This window comes from Embiotoca jacksoni, unplaced genomic scaffold, assembly GCF_022577435.1.
Source record: "Embiotoca jacksoni isolate LCO1_2020_lvr unplaced genomic scaffold, fEmbJac1.0.p SCAF_14, whole genome shotgun sequence".
In the NCBI taxonomy this organism is placed as follows: Eukaryota; Metazoa; Chordata; class Actinopteri; family Embiotocidae; genus Embiotoca; species Embiotoca jacksoni.
The window spans coordinates 15,805,189-15,819,843 of record NW_027185274.1 but is presented as its reverse complement, the minus strand read 5'-3'; the positions used below and the strand labels follow the sequence as shown (position 1 = coordinate 15,819,843).

Here is a 14,655-nt window from a genome sequence, read left to right as displayed (position 1 = left end):
ATAAATATTACAAATCTAAATCCTCCTCCTTTTTTAAACTAGAACTTACAATATGTTTATATTTTATGTAGATCATTTATTGATTAAAGCTGGGCATAAAATTGACAAAACAAGTTCAATTCAAGTTACTTTCTTGGTCCATATAACATTCTCAGGAAACAAAATGTTTTTTATGTTTATTTTCAATACAGTTTTAGAAAAGCTCTGTATCCATAATGCCCATATGCATCTCTATGATATTAATTTTTAAACCTTCAACAGGATGCCCTGTTTTGTTCTCTTCTACACATCCACACTGAAACTTTCTGCATCTATTAAGATTTTCATTTTTCAAAATGTTGATGCGTGTGTCTCTTCTGCCTCCATCTCCAAACTACCTTGATATGAAATGTATTTGCGTCTTTGTTCCATTTATAGATGATGGGATGTGCTTTGACACAGTTTTAGCTTTTCATATTTTCTAACAGACCCTGTTTCATTACATTTCCTATCTTCCTCTCTAACGCACACGTCTATGAAAATATTTACAGAGCTGCACATTCACCTTGTACACACATGAACAAACTACTGTATGCACAAACACACACAAAAACTAGGTCACCTTGATGTGTGACGCTGAGCTCAGCTGGTAGATCTGTGTGTGTGTCCATGTGTGCGTGTTTTCGTGTTTATACACCCTTGTGAATTGTGTTTTTGTCCTCTTATGTTCGCCTCTGTGTCCTCGTGGCTCCAGAGAGAGTCGAGTCATTATAGCCCAAACTCTAATTTAATTACAAGACCTGGAGTCTAATGCACTTCCGCTCATGTTTGCATTCACGTCGATACACGGCACAGGGCTGAAAGAGCTGGGCATCCACAGACAATGATAACATGCACTAGATCAGCGTGAGCTGTCATAATGCATCCATGTGTACATTTGCATAAAGGGCATGAGTCCAAAAACACAATCAGCAATGATAAACAAAACAAAACACTTGGGGTATTACGGTATTCCAGTACCCCCCCCTCTGAGGATAAATGAGTACCCATGAGCCATCTAAACAAACTGAGGAGTCCTTCAGCCTGAAAATCCTTGAACAATCCAAGGAAAGATAACACAAGGCCAGTTCCACACCAGAGCGCACAACTTACAACATACAGACAAACATACGCTTTCACAGTCAAAGTGTAACATACTGTTCAACTAGAGAGTTTTATCCAGTTGGTTAAATCTCCCTTTGTTGTATGTACAATATGTACATTTAATTTCAACCTAGCCATACCCGAATGATCATGTAAAACACATGACTTCGGTGACAAATAAAATGTATATGTTTTTCTGTCACAGTACAGTTTCCATTTCAAACAGCGACGCAAGAATAATTTTCTTCTTTAACTTCAAGGCCTTCAGTTTATCCCTTATCCGCTTGCTTTGTGAATGCTTTCCCTCAGACAATAGTGTTTTTCAGACAGCGTCAAGCCCCCATGATCACAAGACACCACTCAAAACTCACTGTATCTAATTTAAATTCCCCTTATACATTTAGCACTGGCGTTTCTTGACTCCATTAAGCTGAAACGATTTTGAAAATAGAACAATAAAGCCAATCTGCTGACAGTGCAAATCCTCGCACTTTCAAGGTTGTCATTTTGGTTTGCGAATGGAAATAACCAAGTGATGGGCCCCTTACACACAAACACGAGTCTCCAGAAGAAGAAAAAAATACATAAAAGCTTCTTTTTTTTTTTCTTCTCATTTGTATTCAGCTAAGGTTAAATGTCCCTCACTTAAAAGGGGAGCGGTACGAGGAAGAAGTGCTAGTATTTGGCATCACCCGAAAAAACGGTCAAGCCAAGACACAAATGAAAACGCAGCCCGATGCATCGGACCAGTTCCACACAGACACGTTAGTAGTAGGCTGCGTTTGGCTCAACCCACCAAATGATTGCCATGAAAGGAAACCGTGATGACGACAGCGCGTAAATCGGCAGCTGGAGACAAGAGGTGCTCCGGTTGCGCGGTTTGAACGGTGAACACAAGTGCCTGCCAACACGGCAAGCTCCACATCCAAGGGACCGGAAAGCTTTGGTTACGCGTGCGTTCCCAGTTGGATCAGAGAAGGATGTTGCGCTGCCTCTCTCTCATCAACGCCACTGCCTATCTTTTTTAAAGATGCGGGACATGTTGTGCCAGTTGCAGCGCGGTAAACTTTCCAAGCGAACGAGACAGATTTGACCAATTAAAAGTGCCAAGAGACAGAGGAATTACTTCACCGAAAATGTCCACGACGCACCAGAGCTCCCCGGCGCCTAATCAGAGTTACCTTTTCACGACCACCTACGAAACGACAGACCCCTCCGGTATGGAGAGGCAAATTCGCCTCCTGCTTTTCGGTTTGTGCGTAACCATCGCCGCTATTACCCTAGTCGGAGGTGTGTATTCGCTGCTCTCTCTCCTCCGGATGAGAAGAAAAACGTCCCTGTGTCTAATCGTGGCTTCCATGTCAGTGGACGACCTGCTGAGCGTGGTCCCCCTCTCCTTGTTCATGCTCCTGCAGTGGGAGACAGATGGAGGTGAAGGGTCGGGCACACTGTGCACTTTATCTGGACTTCTGTACGTGTTCCAGGGTGTTTCTAGCAATATGAAGGCTTGCCTAATAGCGGCCTACACTTTTTATGTCACCAAGAGATTCGGAGTGCTTCAGTCTGTCCGCCGGCCCCTGAGGGTGATGTGGGCCATTGCCGTTGTGTGGGCGGTCAGCCTGGCCGTCAGTGTGCTACCTTTGTTCGGATGGGGCAGCTTTACGCCGGCCTCCATCGGATGTTTCCCAGAAAGCGACAGTTTTTATATTCTGTTTCTTTTGTCTTTGTACTTACTCTGTTTTTGCGGCTTGTTATCTTTCTTCATCCCCCTCACCTACCAGCTGCTGTGCTCCAGAGAGCCCCAGAGGACTTTACTGTACCCAACCTATTTGGAGATGGCGAGGGGACTGAGTGGCTCCGCTCCCCTCTGTGAAATCCAGTCCTTTTCCCGGGACAGCCTGAACAAAAGTTTCGGTGCGTACAACGAGCTGAGCCCAAGTTCGCGTGGGACAGAGCTCAGAGAGAAAGAGGACCGCGGTCTGTCCCCCGTGTCCGTCAGTGGACAGAGGACGTCTGCTGTCGAGGATACACCAGTGGTGTTTGCACAGAAGCGCTTCTCCATGATCCTGGCGGTTGTCCGAGTTATTTTGTGGATGCCAATGATGGTAAGCAGCTAGATAAAAGCGACAACATAATAACTTTTAGTAAATGACCTGCCAAGCATTTAACATAATAAGCCTAATGTTTTTTTTTATTTTTCTGAAAGCACATGTAGCAGTTATGTTATGTTCCCAAGTTATGTTTGTATTTCCAATGATGATAACTTTTGTCTATATTTTAAGTGTTATTTAGTTGGACTGTTAGAATGTGACCCATTTTGCATCGATATTTGCTTCCAGAAAATCCATCAAACTCAAATCCAAACCAGTGAAACTGTCTCATTTTGGAACAACCTCTCGCCAGTTTCAAGAAAAAATGGATTTCAAAACTCAACCTTAAAATAAAATCACATTTTTGTTTTGGGTATTTTGGCTTTTTGGATCTCCAGTTGTATACATTTTACCCAAATGTGGGGGTACGTTTCTCCCTTTCAGGGGCAACAAAGAGAGCCTATCAACCAAGTAACATGTACAAACCAGAAAAGTGCTTAAAAGGCCATTAAAAACTAACATTGCTTCAGATGCAACACAAGATTGAAAAACATTATGCCCCTAAATCTAACCACCGTTTCTGTTGTTGCTTGTGTATATGCAATGAGCTAAAAGGGGGTTTATAATGTGAAGTAACAGAAAGTGGGATCTTGCTGTGGAAGTGTATTCTCTTCCAATCTTTTCATGTGATGGAAAATATAAATCAAACTTCCTTTGCTTGTTGAACAACCCTGCAAGAACCTCTTTATGTCCCTTAATACAAGTTTGGGAAACACTACAGTATCATCATGATCAACTGTCCTAAAACACTTGTGAGACAACGATTTTAGAAGTACAAATGTGTTTTATCCCTCAAGGCTTTTAAAACAGTTTGCAAGTTTTAGTCGACATTCATTGGGCTGTATTATGAAATACGTTGCATGCTTGCTACACAGAGTGCAACAATAGAACAACTTTAGATGATAAATACTTAAAGCCAGTAGACAATGATGGACAAACAGAATGGGTATTCCACACTTGCAACTCTGAAAATGAAGAAACACACCAGAAATGATTAATAGAGAAAATGTCACGATACCGCTGATCAAAGACACTATGAATTCACAACGTGTGTTCTGTCTGTGGTTCTGAATAATTTGGCTGTTTTAAAGAAACAAACAAGTCTAATGAACATTTTTCTATGATGAGGTCTGTTTATTTTTGTATTGTGTTTGGGCTGTATTGTTTTTTGTTTTTTTTTCTATTTTCTATCTGCACCTGTTGCTGGGCAACAAAACCCTTTTTTAAATTTTTTTTTTTTACAAAGTATAATTTTTATTTTCTAAGAAGAAATACATATTTAAACGTGTTGTTTTTTTCAATATAGTACAATGAGTCACACTACAATAGTGCAAATCTTTTCATATTGTTTTTGGGCTCAATCACTGCTAACATATTTGAATATACAAAAATGAAGATCAAAAAAGCCCAGTATGGGTGAAATTTATTTTCATTCATGTGTCTCCCTCTCTCCCTCCACTTCCTCATGCATATTGAATGACCGACTTCTCAGTGGTTTAATTTCCTTTTCCTTCCCTTTCTCTCACAGACTTTGGTACTGGTTCGCCATGCTGTGAATGCACGCAGCTCCTCCCTGGAGACTCTGAGCTTCTTTCTCACCCTGCTGGCCCCTGCAGTCACTCCGTTATTTGTGCTGTCTAAGCGCTGGATCCACATGCCATGTGGCTGCTTCATTAACTGCAAACGGGATCCAACACAGGAACCCTCAGGTAGATGATGATGCAATACAAATGTACAAAGGGTGCACAATTCAGTTTGTTTTTACACAATAAAACCTGGAAGAAGTTTCTCATTGTGATATATAGTAAAAATGTTGAAAAGGGTGTAATACAATTATTCTCAATTGCCTTTTTCACAGTGATGAAAAGAAGATTTGAGTTCAACCTCTCCCTTCAACAAGGCTATGGAGTGTACAAGTTGTCACATGCCACCACGTCTCACAGCAGTCCTCCTATTGAGAAGCCTCCTTATCACAGCCTTTTTAACTGTGACTTGCCTAACGTCCGCCTTGACGCCCTAGAAAGTGGAGGGATCTCTAGCCTGGGACCCAATTTTGATTTCAGCACCACATGCCCAGTGGACAGCTCCTCTCATGCAGACCTTCTGTTGGAAGCGCTGGCCGGTGGAGGTGAGGCTATGGCTGATTGTGCTCCACTTGCCCACAAGAACCACAGAGAAGATCAAGAATTCCGCTGTGTCCCTTCGCCACCTTCTCATCCCCGGGAACAGGATCAAAATCTCAATGATACGTCGTCAGTGTTTGACGGGTCAGAGAGGAGGCTGTCGCATGAGGAGTGCCGGAAAATCGAGCTGACAGACTGGGAGTGGTGCAGGAGTAAATCAGAGAGAACACCCAGACAGGTACACCGCTGTCCAGAGTGGCCGGTTTATTAGTCTGATCCTAAACCATTAAATTAAGTAATTTCTATCTGTCATTCTGTGGTTTATGGTGGGCATTAATGGATTTTTCCTTACCCTCTATTGCTTTCCTGAAGTCGTCAAAAAACTAAAATTACCATGCAGCATATGGTGATGTACTCTAGAGGTAATGATTTAGGAGTGATGAGTAAAATGGACAAATTTTCAATCTCCCGTTGGATGTTTACATTTTGGTAAAAATGAAATTAAATGCTGTCTTATTGCAGTGCACCTGCACAGAGATACAGGCACACAGCTGGTGAACTACAACACAGTCTGTACATAGCCAGGATATAAAGAAGTGTTTGAATTTAATCCCTGTCTGACTGTTTGTTGGTCTCTGTCTCTTTGGGGTTTTTCCGCATCTGTGAATATACCTCTATATAATCAAGCTGACAGACTGGGAGCTGTGCAAGTGATTTAGATAAAATGGTTGAAATCCTCTCTCCTCTCTCCTCTCTTCTCTCTTCTCTCTCCTCTCTCCTCTCTTCTCTCTCCTCTCCTCTCCTCTCCTCTCCTCTCCTCTCCTCTCCTCTCCTCTCCTCTCCTCTCCTCTCCTCTCCTCTCCTCTCCTCCTGCATATCTTTATGTGCACCAAACCTCACTGGATTCTGACTACTAGAGCAATTGATCAAGATATTATCACAAGCACACCATTTTAGTAACAAAAGCCTGCCTGTCTCTCAAAGCCATACATGCTTTCATTGCTGCTACCTCAAGGTTCAGCTCTCTTCATTGATTCATTCCAGTGAGATTTTAGATGAAATGCCGTGTTCACAGTTTCAAGATTGGATTTCGCCACTGAAGGTTAGCTCCCTTGTATTTTTTGGTGAATGCTTTTGTGCATACCTGTAATCGGTATGAATTTGGAATGATATAAAATGTATTCAGGCAAAAGATGTATACTGTCAAAGAGCATTAAATGTTAACAGTGCAGCCCAAGACAGTTTGTTACAGGCACATGGACCACAATCCGCTAATCCACTTTTAATCCATTTCTTTCTTTGCTGTTGACATCCTGTGCTCATGTAATACCAGAAGCTTAGTTCTCTGTGTTTTGCGAGATCCAACTAAATTGTTAAACAAGGACAAAACAGTAAAGTCTTAATGATTATTGGATCCCTGCATTGGAGATACCAGATACAGATGAGAGAGCAGCCTCACAGCAGAGCAGCCACAGGCATTACCTTTGAAACCTAATTGTAACTTTTAGAAAGATAACACTCAAGAGTTTTCAGACTCACAAAACTAACTGGGGCAAGGACAGATGTGGAAACATTCATGCATACATGTGCACCCACACTCTATCTCTGTCTCTCCTCCTTTCATTCCCTGCTCTACTTATAAGTTTGAAATGTTTTGGTTTGAAAATCACCGGAGGGTGTAAAATCCATGGAGCATGCATCTACTGCTTGGCTTTGGCATTCACTTTGCATCATGTAGAAGTCAGAGATGCTCTCTGCTGGCTTGTGTGAGAGAATTTGTGTGTGTGTGTGTGTGTGTGTGTGTGTGTGTGTGTGTGTGTGTGTGTGTGCGTGTGCGTGTGTGTCTGTCCTACTTCTCAGTTTCTTAGCATCAATATCTGTATATTATTTCTCCTTAGGCCTTATTCATTGATTAGGGTTTGTATATGTGGAGGAACAATTACAGTTTGAGTGTGCGCTGACACGCTGCAATTACAAACAAACAGGAAAACACAGCCAAACAGCAACAACAGAAAATAGGAAAATCAAGTGACACATATCCAGCAACCCTCCCAAACACAGTCCTGAAACACAAAGATAAAATAAATTCTCATAAACACACACACAAACAAACAAATATTTCTGTGCATTAACAGCCAAACAACACATGAAAAGCCTAGCTGAAACAGTTTGTGATTTATAGTGATTCTTGGCTGTGTTTTGTTCCTCATTAGCAGAGTAGATGTCATTACCCAGCGTCTTTCCCCCGTACTGTCAGCCCTTCTGGCCTTCAGCATTCAGAGGAAGAGGTGGAATTAGAGCTTAAAGACATCTTTACCCTCTCTTTGACTTTATACTCTGTTAGCAAGCACAGAGCTGGGAGCGTGCTCACAAGCTCTTTCCCGCAGGGGCAATGGAGATCTAATGGGCATTCAGATGTAGGGAACTGAAGCCCTTTAACTCCCCCTAGAATTCATACAAAACTGTAAAAAAAAGAAAACATGTTCTCACCAATGAGGCTTGGATGTAGAGAATGACATTTTTTTTAAAATTTTAAATAGACATGGAAATAACACAACTAGGATCAATATACTGCAACCATATCAGGAAATGTAGGCATCAACAACAAATACATCACAGCACTGTTGTTTATATACTTTGTACAACAAGTAGTAAATCGATATGTTGGCATTTTAGTTTAAGATATTGGTACAAAAAATGTGAGCATGCTAAAATCCTCATAATGACAATACCAACAAGTTGATGTTTCGCCGTCAAATGTTTATTTATCTTTAGTGTCTTAGCATACCAACATTTAATAATTATCTCCGAACAAAAATTACAGCTGAGGCTGATGAGAATGTCAACAGATTTCCAGTAATTGAAATTTTTTTATGAAAAGGTTATCACTAAAGTGAATGTTTGCACTGAATTGTTTGACATTCAGTCCAGTTGCTGTCCTACTGTAAACACAAATGGCAACCTCACAGTAATCATTAGGATTTGTCATCTAAAAACAATAAAAGCCTGTATAAAATTTTAATTTCGCCAACCCATATTGTAGATGTTAAGATATTTTCCTGGATACATAAAAAAAACTTTCAAATGTCTGGTGACACCAGATGAACTGAATGAAGTTCATCCTCTGGGCACCATGGATGTCCATTTTGAAATATTATTACAATCTCTTCAAAAGTTGTCAAGACATTTCACACAAAACAAAAACTTAAACTATTGTGGCACCAAAACAAAAGTCAGGGGTCACCACATTCGCTCGGATTCATCCCTTGAGGACCACGAATGTCTTTAAATTTGATGACCATCTGTTCAAAAGTTGTTGTTTTTTTTCCAGTCTGGAGCCACAGCAGCACTATAAAACTAATGTTCAATGGTTTTGTATTCATTTTATTTACACATTTTCAAAATTTAATTGTACAGTGTGAAATATGTCAAAAGTAAATCACGTGGAAATACACAGAACACACACGCATCCATCAATGTACTTCCCACGTGGGTTCAGAGCATTACTTGATCTACTTGACAGCGTGTTTTCAGCTCAACATCGCGGCCTCTCTCGCTCCCTCCGTTCACAATGAAGCAAAGACAATGACAGGAAAGCACAGAGTCAGGGAGGACAGGAGATTGACATCCTCTTTGTTTCTGTTATGTGTTACAGTCACAATAAGATCATTACATTGAAGTCATTTAAATAATTTAGAGGCTGAATGAGACCTGCCACGGTTCCCCCACTGCTGTACTGCAGGATGCTTATCCTTTCCCTTGCCAGCAATGTGCATCATCTCAAACACATCATTCTGACAGAGGCTCACTTTGATGGACTCTTTGGTGACTTAATGTCTTGAAAAACATGAAATATGATTACAAATGTGAGTGATATATATACGAGCTCTGTAAGAAAAACGACAGCAAACTGATGAGAAACCCAGAAGAAATTTGACTGATGCATTATACGCTGAAATTGTATTATTCAAATTAAATTAGGTAATAAAATATATTCTGATAACAGCTAAATGACATATCGATCATGCCTCCAAGTTTTTGCTGCGAACCTAAAAAGGTCTCTGTTGACTGCGGTCCTGACATCTCATTTAAACAGCAGAGTGCTGTTGATAGGGCTCTTACATGTAAGCCTCATTAACTCTTGGGATAGAAGGGTTTGGTCAACACATTCATCTGCCTGGACTCGACATCATGGGCACAATCTAACCTCATTTAGCTCAAATAACAGGAAGGAACTGCAAAATAACCATGTCATTGATGGGGAGCATTAGATGCTTTATATTGACTGCCAGTAACATAATGAGCAGGAAAGATGTCATTTAGTCATAAGTGTCACAGTGTTCTCATTTGATAAGACATACCAAGTTATCGTACAGATGAAGATGTTGTGCTTGATGTTGACTGAACATTTTTTGCCCTCTTCTATGGTCTTCCCCTGCAGCGATCATCGGGTGGTCTGTCAATCCCCCTGTGTGCCTTTCAGGGCACGGTGTCTCTGCAGGCACCCACAGGGAAGACGCTGTCTCTTTCCACTTATGAGGTCAGCAGTGATGGTCTCAAAATCTCCCCCAACAATGCCAGGAAGGTAATGGCCCTCATCACAGCCTCTTCTTCTCAACTTCTTTAGCAAGACAGGTTTAATTCGGTTTCAAGGCAAATCTGGTTTGACATTTTTGGAAAATGTGTTTACTGGTTTCTTTCTGAGATTTAAATGGACATACAAATATCACTTTCTTGTCTTTACGTTAAGTATCAAGCTGTTGCCTATCGCTCTTAAAGACTGGAAGCAGGAGGAAACCGATAGCCTGGCTTAACCAGTATACATACTAGAATTACCGCCTCATGGTTGTCTGACTGTGTCAACCAGTCAAGTTTCAGTTTACAACCAGACATATAAAATATGTTGTCATGGAATTTGATAAAAAATGTATTTCATATGTTTTTATGGTGTAAAATTTTGTCATAATAATATATTTTCCTGAATTATGGCTACAAACATGTTTTGTGAGGTCACAGTGATTTTTGACCTTTGACCACCAATTCTAATCCTTGAGTGAACCTTTTTGGCAACAAAATTCCCTCAAAGCATTCTTGAGATATCAAGTTGACTCAAAAGGGCCTCATCAAATTACTGAGTACTTGTTTGAGCTTTGAAACTAGCTGGTTGCCCCGTTTCCAGTCTTTATGCGAAGCTAAGCTACTTACTTTGGTTCTCCAGCTTCATGCTTAACAGACTTAGGTATCCATTTTCTCATCTCACTCTTGTAAAAAAAAAATATATATGTATATATATATGTATATATATATATATATATTTTTTTTTTGAGTTGAGAAATAATTATAACAAGTCAGTGGAGTAATTTTTTTGGGATAAAGCATTAAAATTTGAATGATCCCTTTGATGCATTAAGTTCAATGGATAAAGTTCATATTCAAGTTTCAGAAACAAGTGTAACTGGCGCTATACTGTCTATGAATAGTTTGTCTTACCGACCTCTTTACTTTTAAGGTGGAAGTGTATCGCTCCAAGTCAGTTGGCCATGAGCCCAGTGCAGACGACCCGGCATCAGAGAGCCAGGTTGGAGATGCTAACGTCAGCTGTGTAGGGATGGACATGGAGGTTGGAATGGGAATGGGAGCTAGTTTTGGGGACACCAACGTCAAGATCCACCTCGAGGTTCTGGAGATCTGTGACAACGAGGAGGCCATGGACAGTGTCTCCATCATCTCTAACATCAGTCAGTCCTCCACCCACGCCCGTTCACCGTCGCTGCGATACTCACGAAGGGAGAACCGCTTTGTCTCCTGCGACTTGGGCGAGACCGCTTCCTACTCCCTGCTCATCCCGAGCAGCGGCAACACGGAATCAGAGTCCATCAATATCACTATACCCGACACCGTGGAAGCTCACCGGCAGAATAGCCGCCGGCAGACGCAGGAAAGCTCAGGGTATCATGAGGACATCCAGCTGCTCAATGAGGCCTACAGAAAGCAAGCTGGGGAGAGGGAAGAGTAACACACGTACAGAATTACAATCAGGTGGCTCTCCGGAGGAGGTGGACAGTGAAGGCTGCAAGACAAATCTTTAATCATTCCAATTATTTACTTCTCTCACCACCACTCAAACAGAACTGACAGGTGGCCTAAATATAGACTCAGCTCAAGACTCAAATAATAGTCTGTTTGCCTTCTCTGCTACGTCCTCTCCAGGCGACATCACGAGGGCACATGCATCATCTAACCGTAGAGTACACAGGGAAAGGACAGTTCGTCGTAAAATGGGGGTAAAGAAGAGGAAGCCAGGAGAGAGAAACACTATTTTATCAGTGCATCTGTATTCCTGCCGAGACTTTCACCACGTGACAGCCTGTGATCATAGACTAGATACAGCAGGAGAAAGATTCACTTAGACGTTGAAAAGGAGAGGCCGAGGTCGGATATGAAAGAGCTCCTGTAAACTACGTCACAGGTGACTCAGCCGTGAGGGGAGGGGTCACCTGACCCATGTCTCTGACTCATCTGCGTGTGTGTTGTGCATTTTAGTGTATGAGAAGTAGCCTTGCCCATAAGGATGAGGGTAATGGTTTGTGATGTCTGCTACAATAATATTCATGTTTCCCTTAAAAGAATGTGTTTACTCAACATGTAATTCTTTCAATTAGCTTTTACTTTGCAAGCAGCTGCCATGTCTATCATGTATTAATGACGTCATGTTGTTACTGTAGAATTAGAGAGTGACCACCATCCACGTGAAATACTGAGACAGGAGGAGAGAAAAAGGAAAGGAGAGGTGAGCGTTGGGGGGGAGAGCGAGTGATTATTGAAGAAGAGATGGAGGGGATACTTATGCAGAACGGTCTTCTCCCTCGTGCACATTCACTGTTATTGAAATGAGTGACTTTACATATTTTACTACAGGAGGCAGCATATGAATGTACATTCCAGAGCCACTTTCGGGAATCATCTCTCTGCCTTTCTGCCACTCAGTTCACTTCCCACCCAATCGGTGAGCCACTGTGACCTCTCACTTTCTATCGAAGACATGCATAAATTCAGGACGGGAGTAAAATGTTCACGGATAGTATTGTGTGTTTCACCACCACTTTGGGTGGTTTCATGGACTGTGAGCATCTTTCAAAAGCATTTAAATCTATATTCTCTCAGATATTGTCACTATATCCATCATTACTTATATTCACATTTACATATGTGTACAAATAGGTGTTCTAGGCTGATCTTAGACTGTATATGTATTTAAGTTTGTTTAATGGTGGTGTCCTCTATATGTCTGCTGTTTGATTGCTTGATTTGAATAACAACATCGACACAGTGTGGACTTCATTTGTAGGCTTTTGAATTGTACTTCAGCGAGTCCGCTTCATCATCTGCAACACCTCTCATCTTACTCCAGACTGTTGCCATTAAAGATTCATAGAAAACTGCCTCCAAAAATATTGTGATGCATTCCTGTTTTGAATGCTCCTAGGTGAGTTGTAAGAGAACATGTTGTTTCGGCATTTGAACATCGATGAATGTAAAGTTGTGTTCAGTGTCTGCATTTCAGCTGTTAATGGTGCCACAGGGTTTCCGCTGAGCAGTGCTTCATCTCTGCAGCCTAACAGAGTGGAAGCAATTCCATCATCTGCTTATCCTCACTGTTAAACAGGACTACAGTTCAAGCGTTCTGATAAACCATATCGACCAATTAAGTGTTATTTGTCTTGTTTTTTAAGAATTAGGAGTTTTACATCAGCTGTTCTTTGTGTTTGCATGTTTACTCGTTCATGTCGACTATCTGGACTTATTTGGTAACAGACAAACCACACAAATGGGATTCTTTATTACAGAATAAAAGCCAAATAAATTGCAATAATGAACTACTTTAGAGGCTGACCTAGATAATATAGCATTGGTTGTTATGCCCCTGGATGAATAACTGTATGCTGTTTTTATTGTGCTCAATGGTTGAGCTGACAAAGAATCAGCACTCAGGACTTTCTATTTTTCTTGTTTGTTTGAGGAAGGTTCCACAAATTATATTCTATCTGAGTAAAATATCAATTTAGATTTTGTGGAAATGGAGGAGATAGAAATATACTGGAAATCAAATTGTAAAATAGTAAGAGGGCATGACACTGTAATTATCAAGGGCTTTGGCCAGCAGCTATTCCTATTATTTCTCTTTGATTCAAGGACTTTCACCTCCCACTCACAACCTCTGATTATGGTAAATCATGTGCAGGTAAACCTGCCTCAAAATATGACATATAATCTATGGCACTGCTGGAGACTTCTAGTTCAACACATGCACCTTCACTGAGCAAAGCACGTATTATTGAAAACACATGGCAAAGCCAGAAGAGGATAAAAAAAAAAAAAAAAAAAAAAAAAAAAAAAAAAAAAAAAACCAACAACAATATAGGTTTAAACATAAGGCTTTTCATGTGAGGTGTTTGTCTTGGTTAAATGATTCCTTAGGGTCATTATGGATTGCATATCACCATGAGGGTATGAAGGAGAGGTGTGTATATGAATCATACAACAGTGCTATAGTAGAGGATGGAAGCTTAGAGCATATCAAACAGTCCTTTCTCTTTTCATGTCAATTTGTTCTCATAACCCCTCCACTACTCAAAGGGATTTCTCCTCACATCCTCAGCTTTATTCTCGCTGTGTTTTTTTCATTCTTTCCTCCCTGAGTTTCTCTGCATTTTCCTTCCCTGCTTACTCTCTGATACCAGCTCCCTTTCAAACCTCTCATCTGGTCCCGTTCAAGCAGCCAGCTGAGATACAGATAGTGGTCACATATTTCAAAGTAATAAAACAGATAAAAGTATTAGCAGCTGAGGCAAAAAACTGTGAATCACTCTTGATTCAAGCAAAGTTTACCTGATCTCTGCTGATTTATTTCTATTTTTCAACCTGAGCCCTGCTCAAATGCACCACATGAATATTTTTCTGTCAAAGTTGAACACTGAATATTTTCAAAAGCAGTGCCAGTTATGGATTTAAAGGGCTAAAGATGATGAAAATGACCTCAACACTCTTTTTATTTAGCCGTATTTGTGCCTTGACACACTAGGATTGTTTTATGGTTTCCAGCTTTTCCTGACAGACATCGAAAACATGCACATCATAAACAACAGTCTTTAATACCCAGAAATAAAACAAGATTGAATCTAAAATCTGATTGAATCTGAACTCTAAACTCTGAATATGAATAAAATGTACGTAAAACTGAAAACAAACTGACATGACAT

The 14,655-nt window shown here is 40.7% G+C and overlaps 1 protein-coding gene across 1 annotated transcript; it reads left to right on the top strand.

Annotated features, from left to right (window-relative positions):
* Positions 1-2,015: 2,015 nt before the first annotated feature.
* On the top strand, positions 2,016-13,092 carry LOC138197422 (probable G-protein coupled receptor 149). Its single transcript, XM_069148258.1, has 5 exons — positions 2,016-3,227; positions 4,801-4,981; positions 5,131-5,633; positions 9,837-9,980; positions 10,905-13,092. Exons 1-5 carry the CDS (start codon positions 2,259-2,261, stop codon positions 11,409-11,411), a joined length of 2,304 nt encoding a protein of 767 aa, XP_069004359.1. The 5' UTR covers positions 2,016-2,258; the 3' UTR covers positions 11,412-13,092.
* Positions 13,093-14,655: the final 1,563 nt, after the last annotated feature.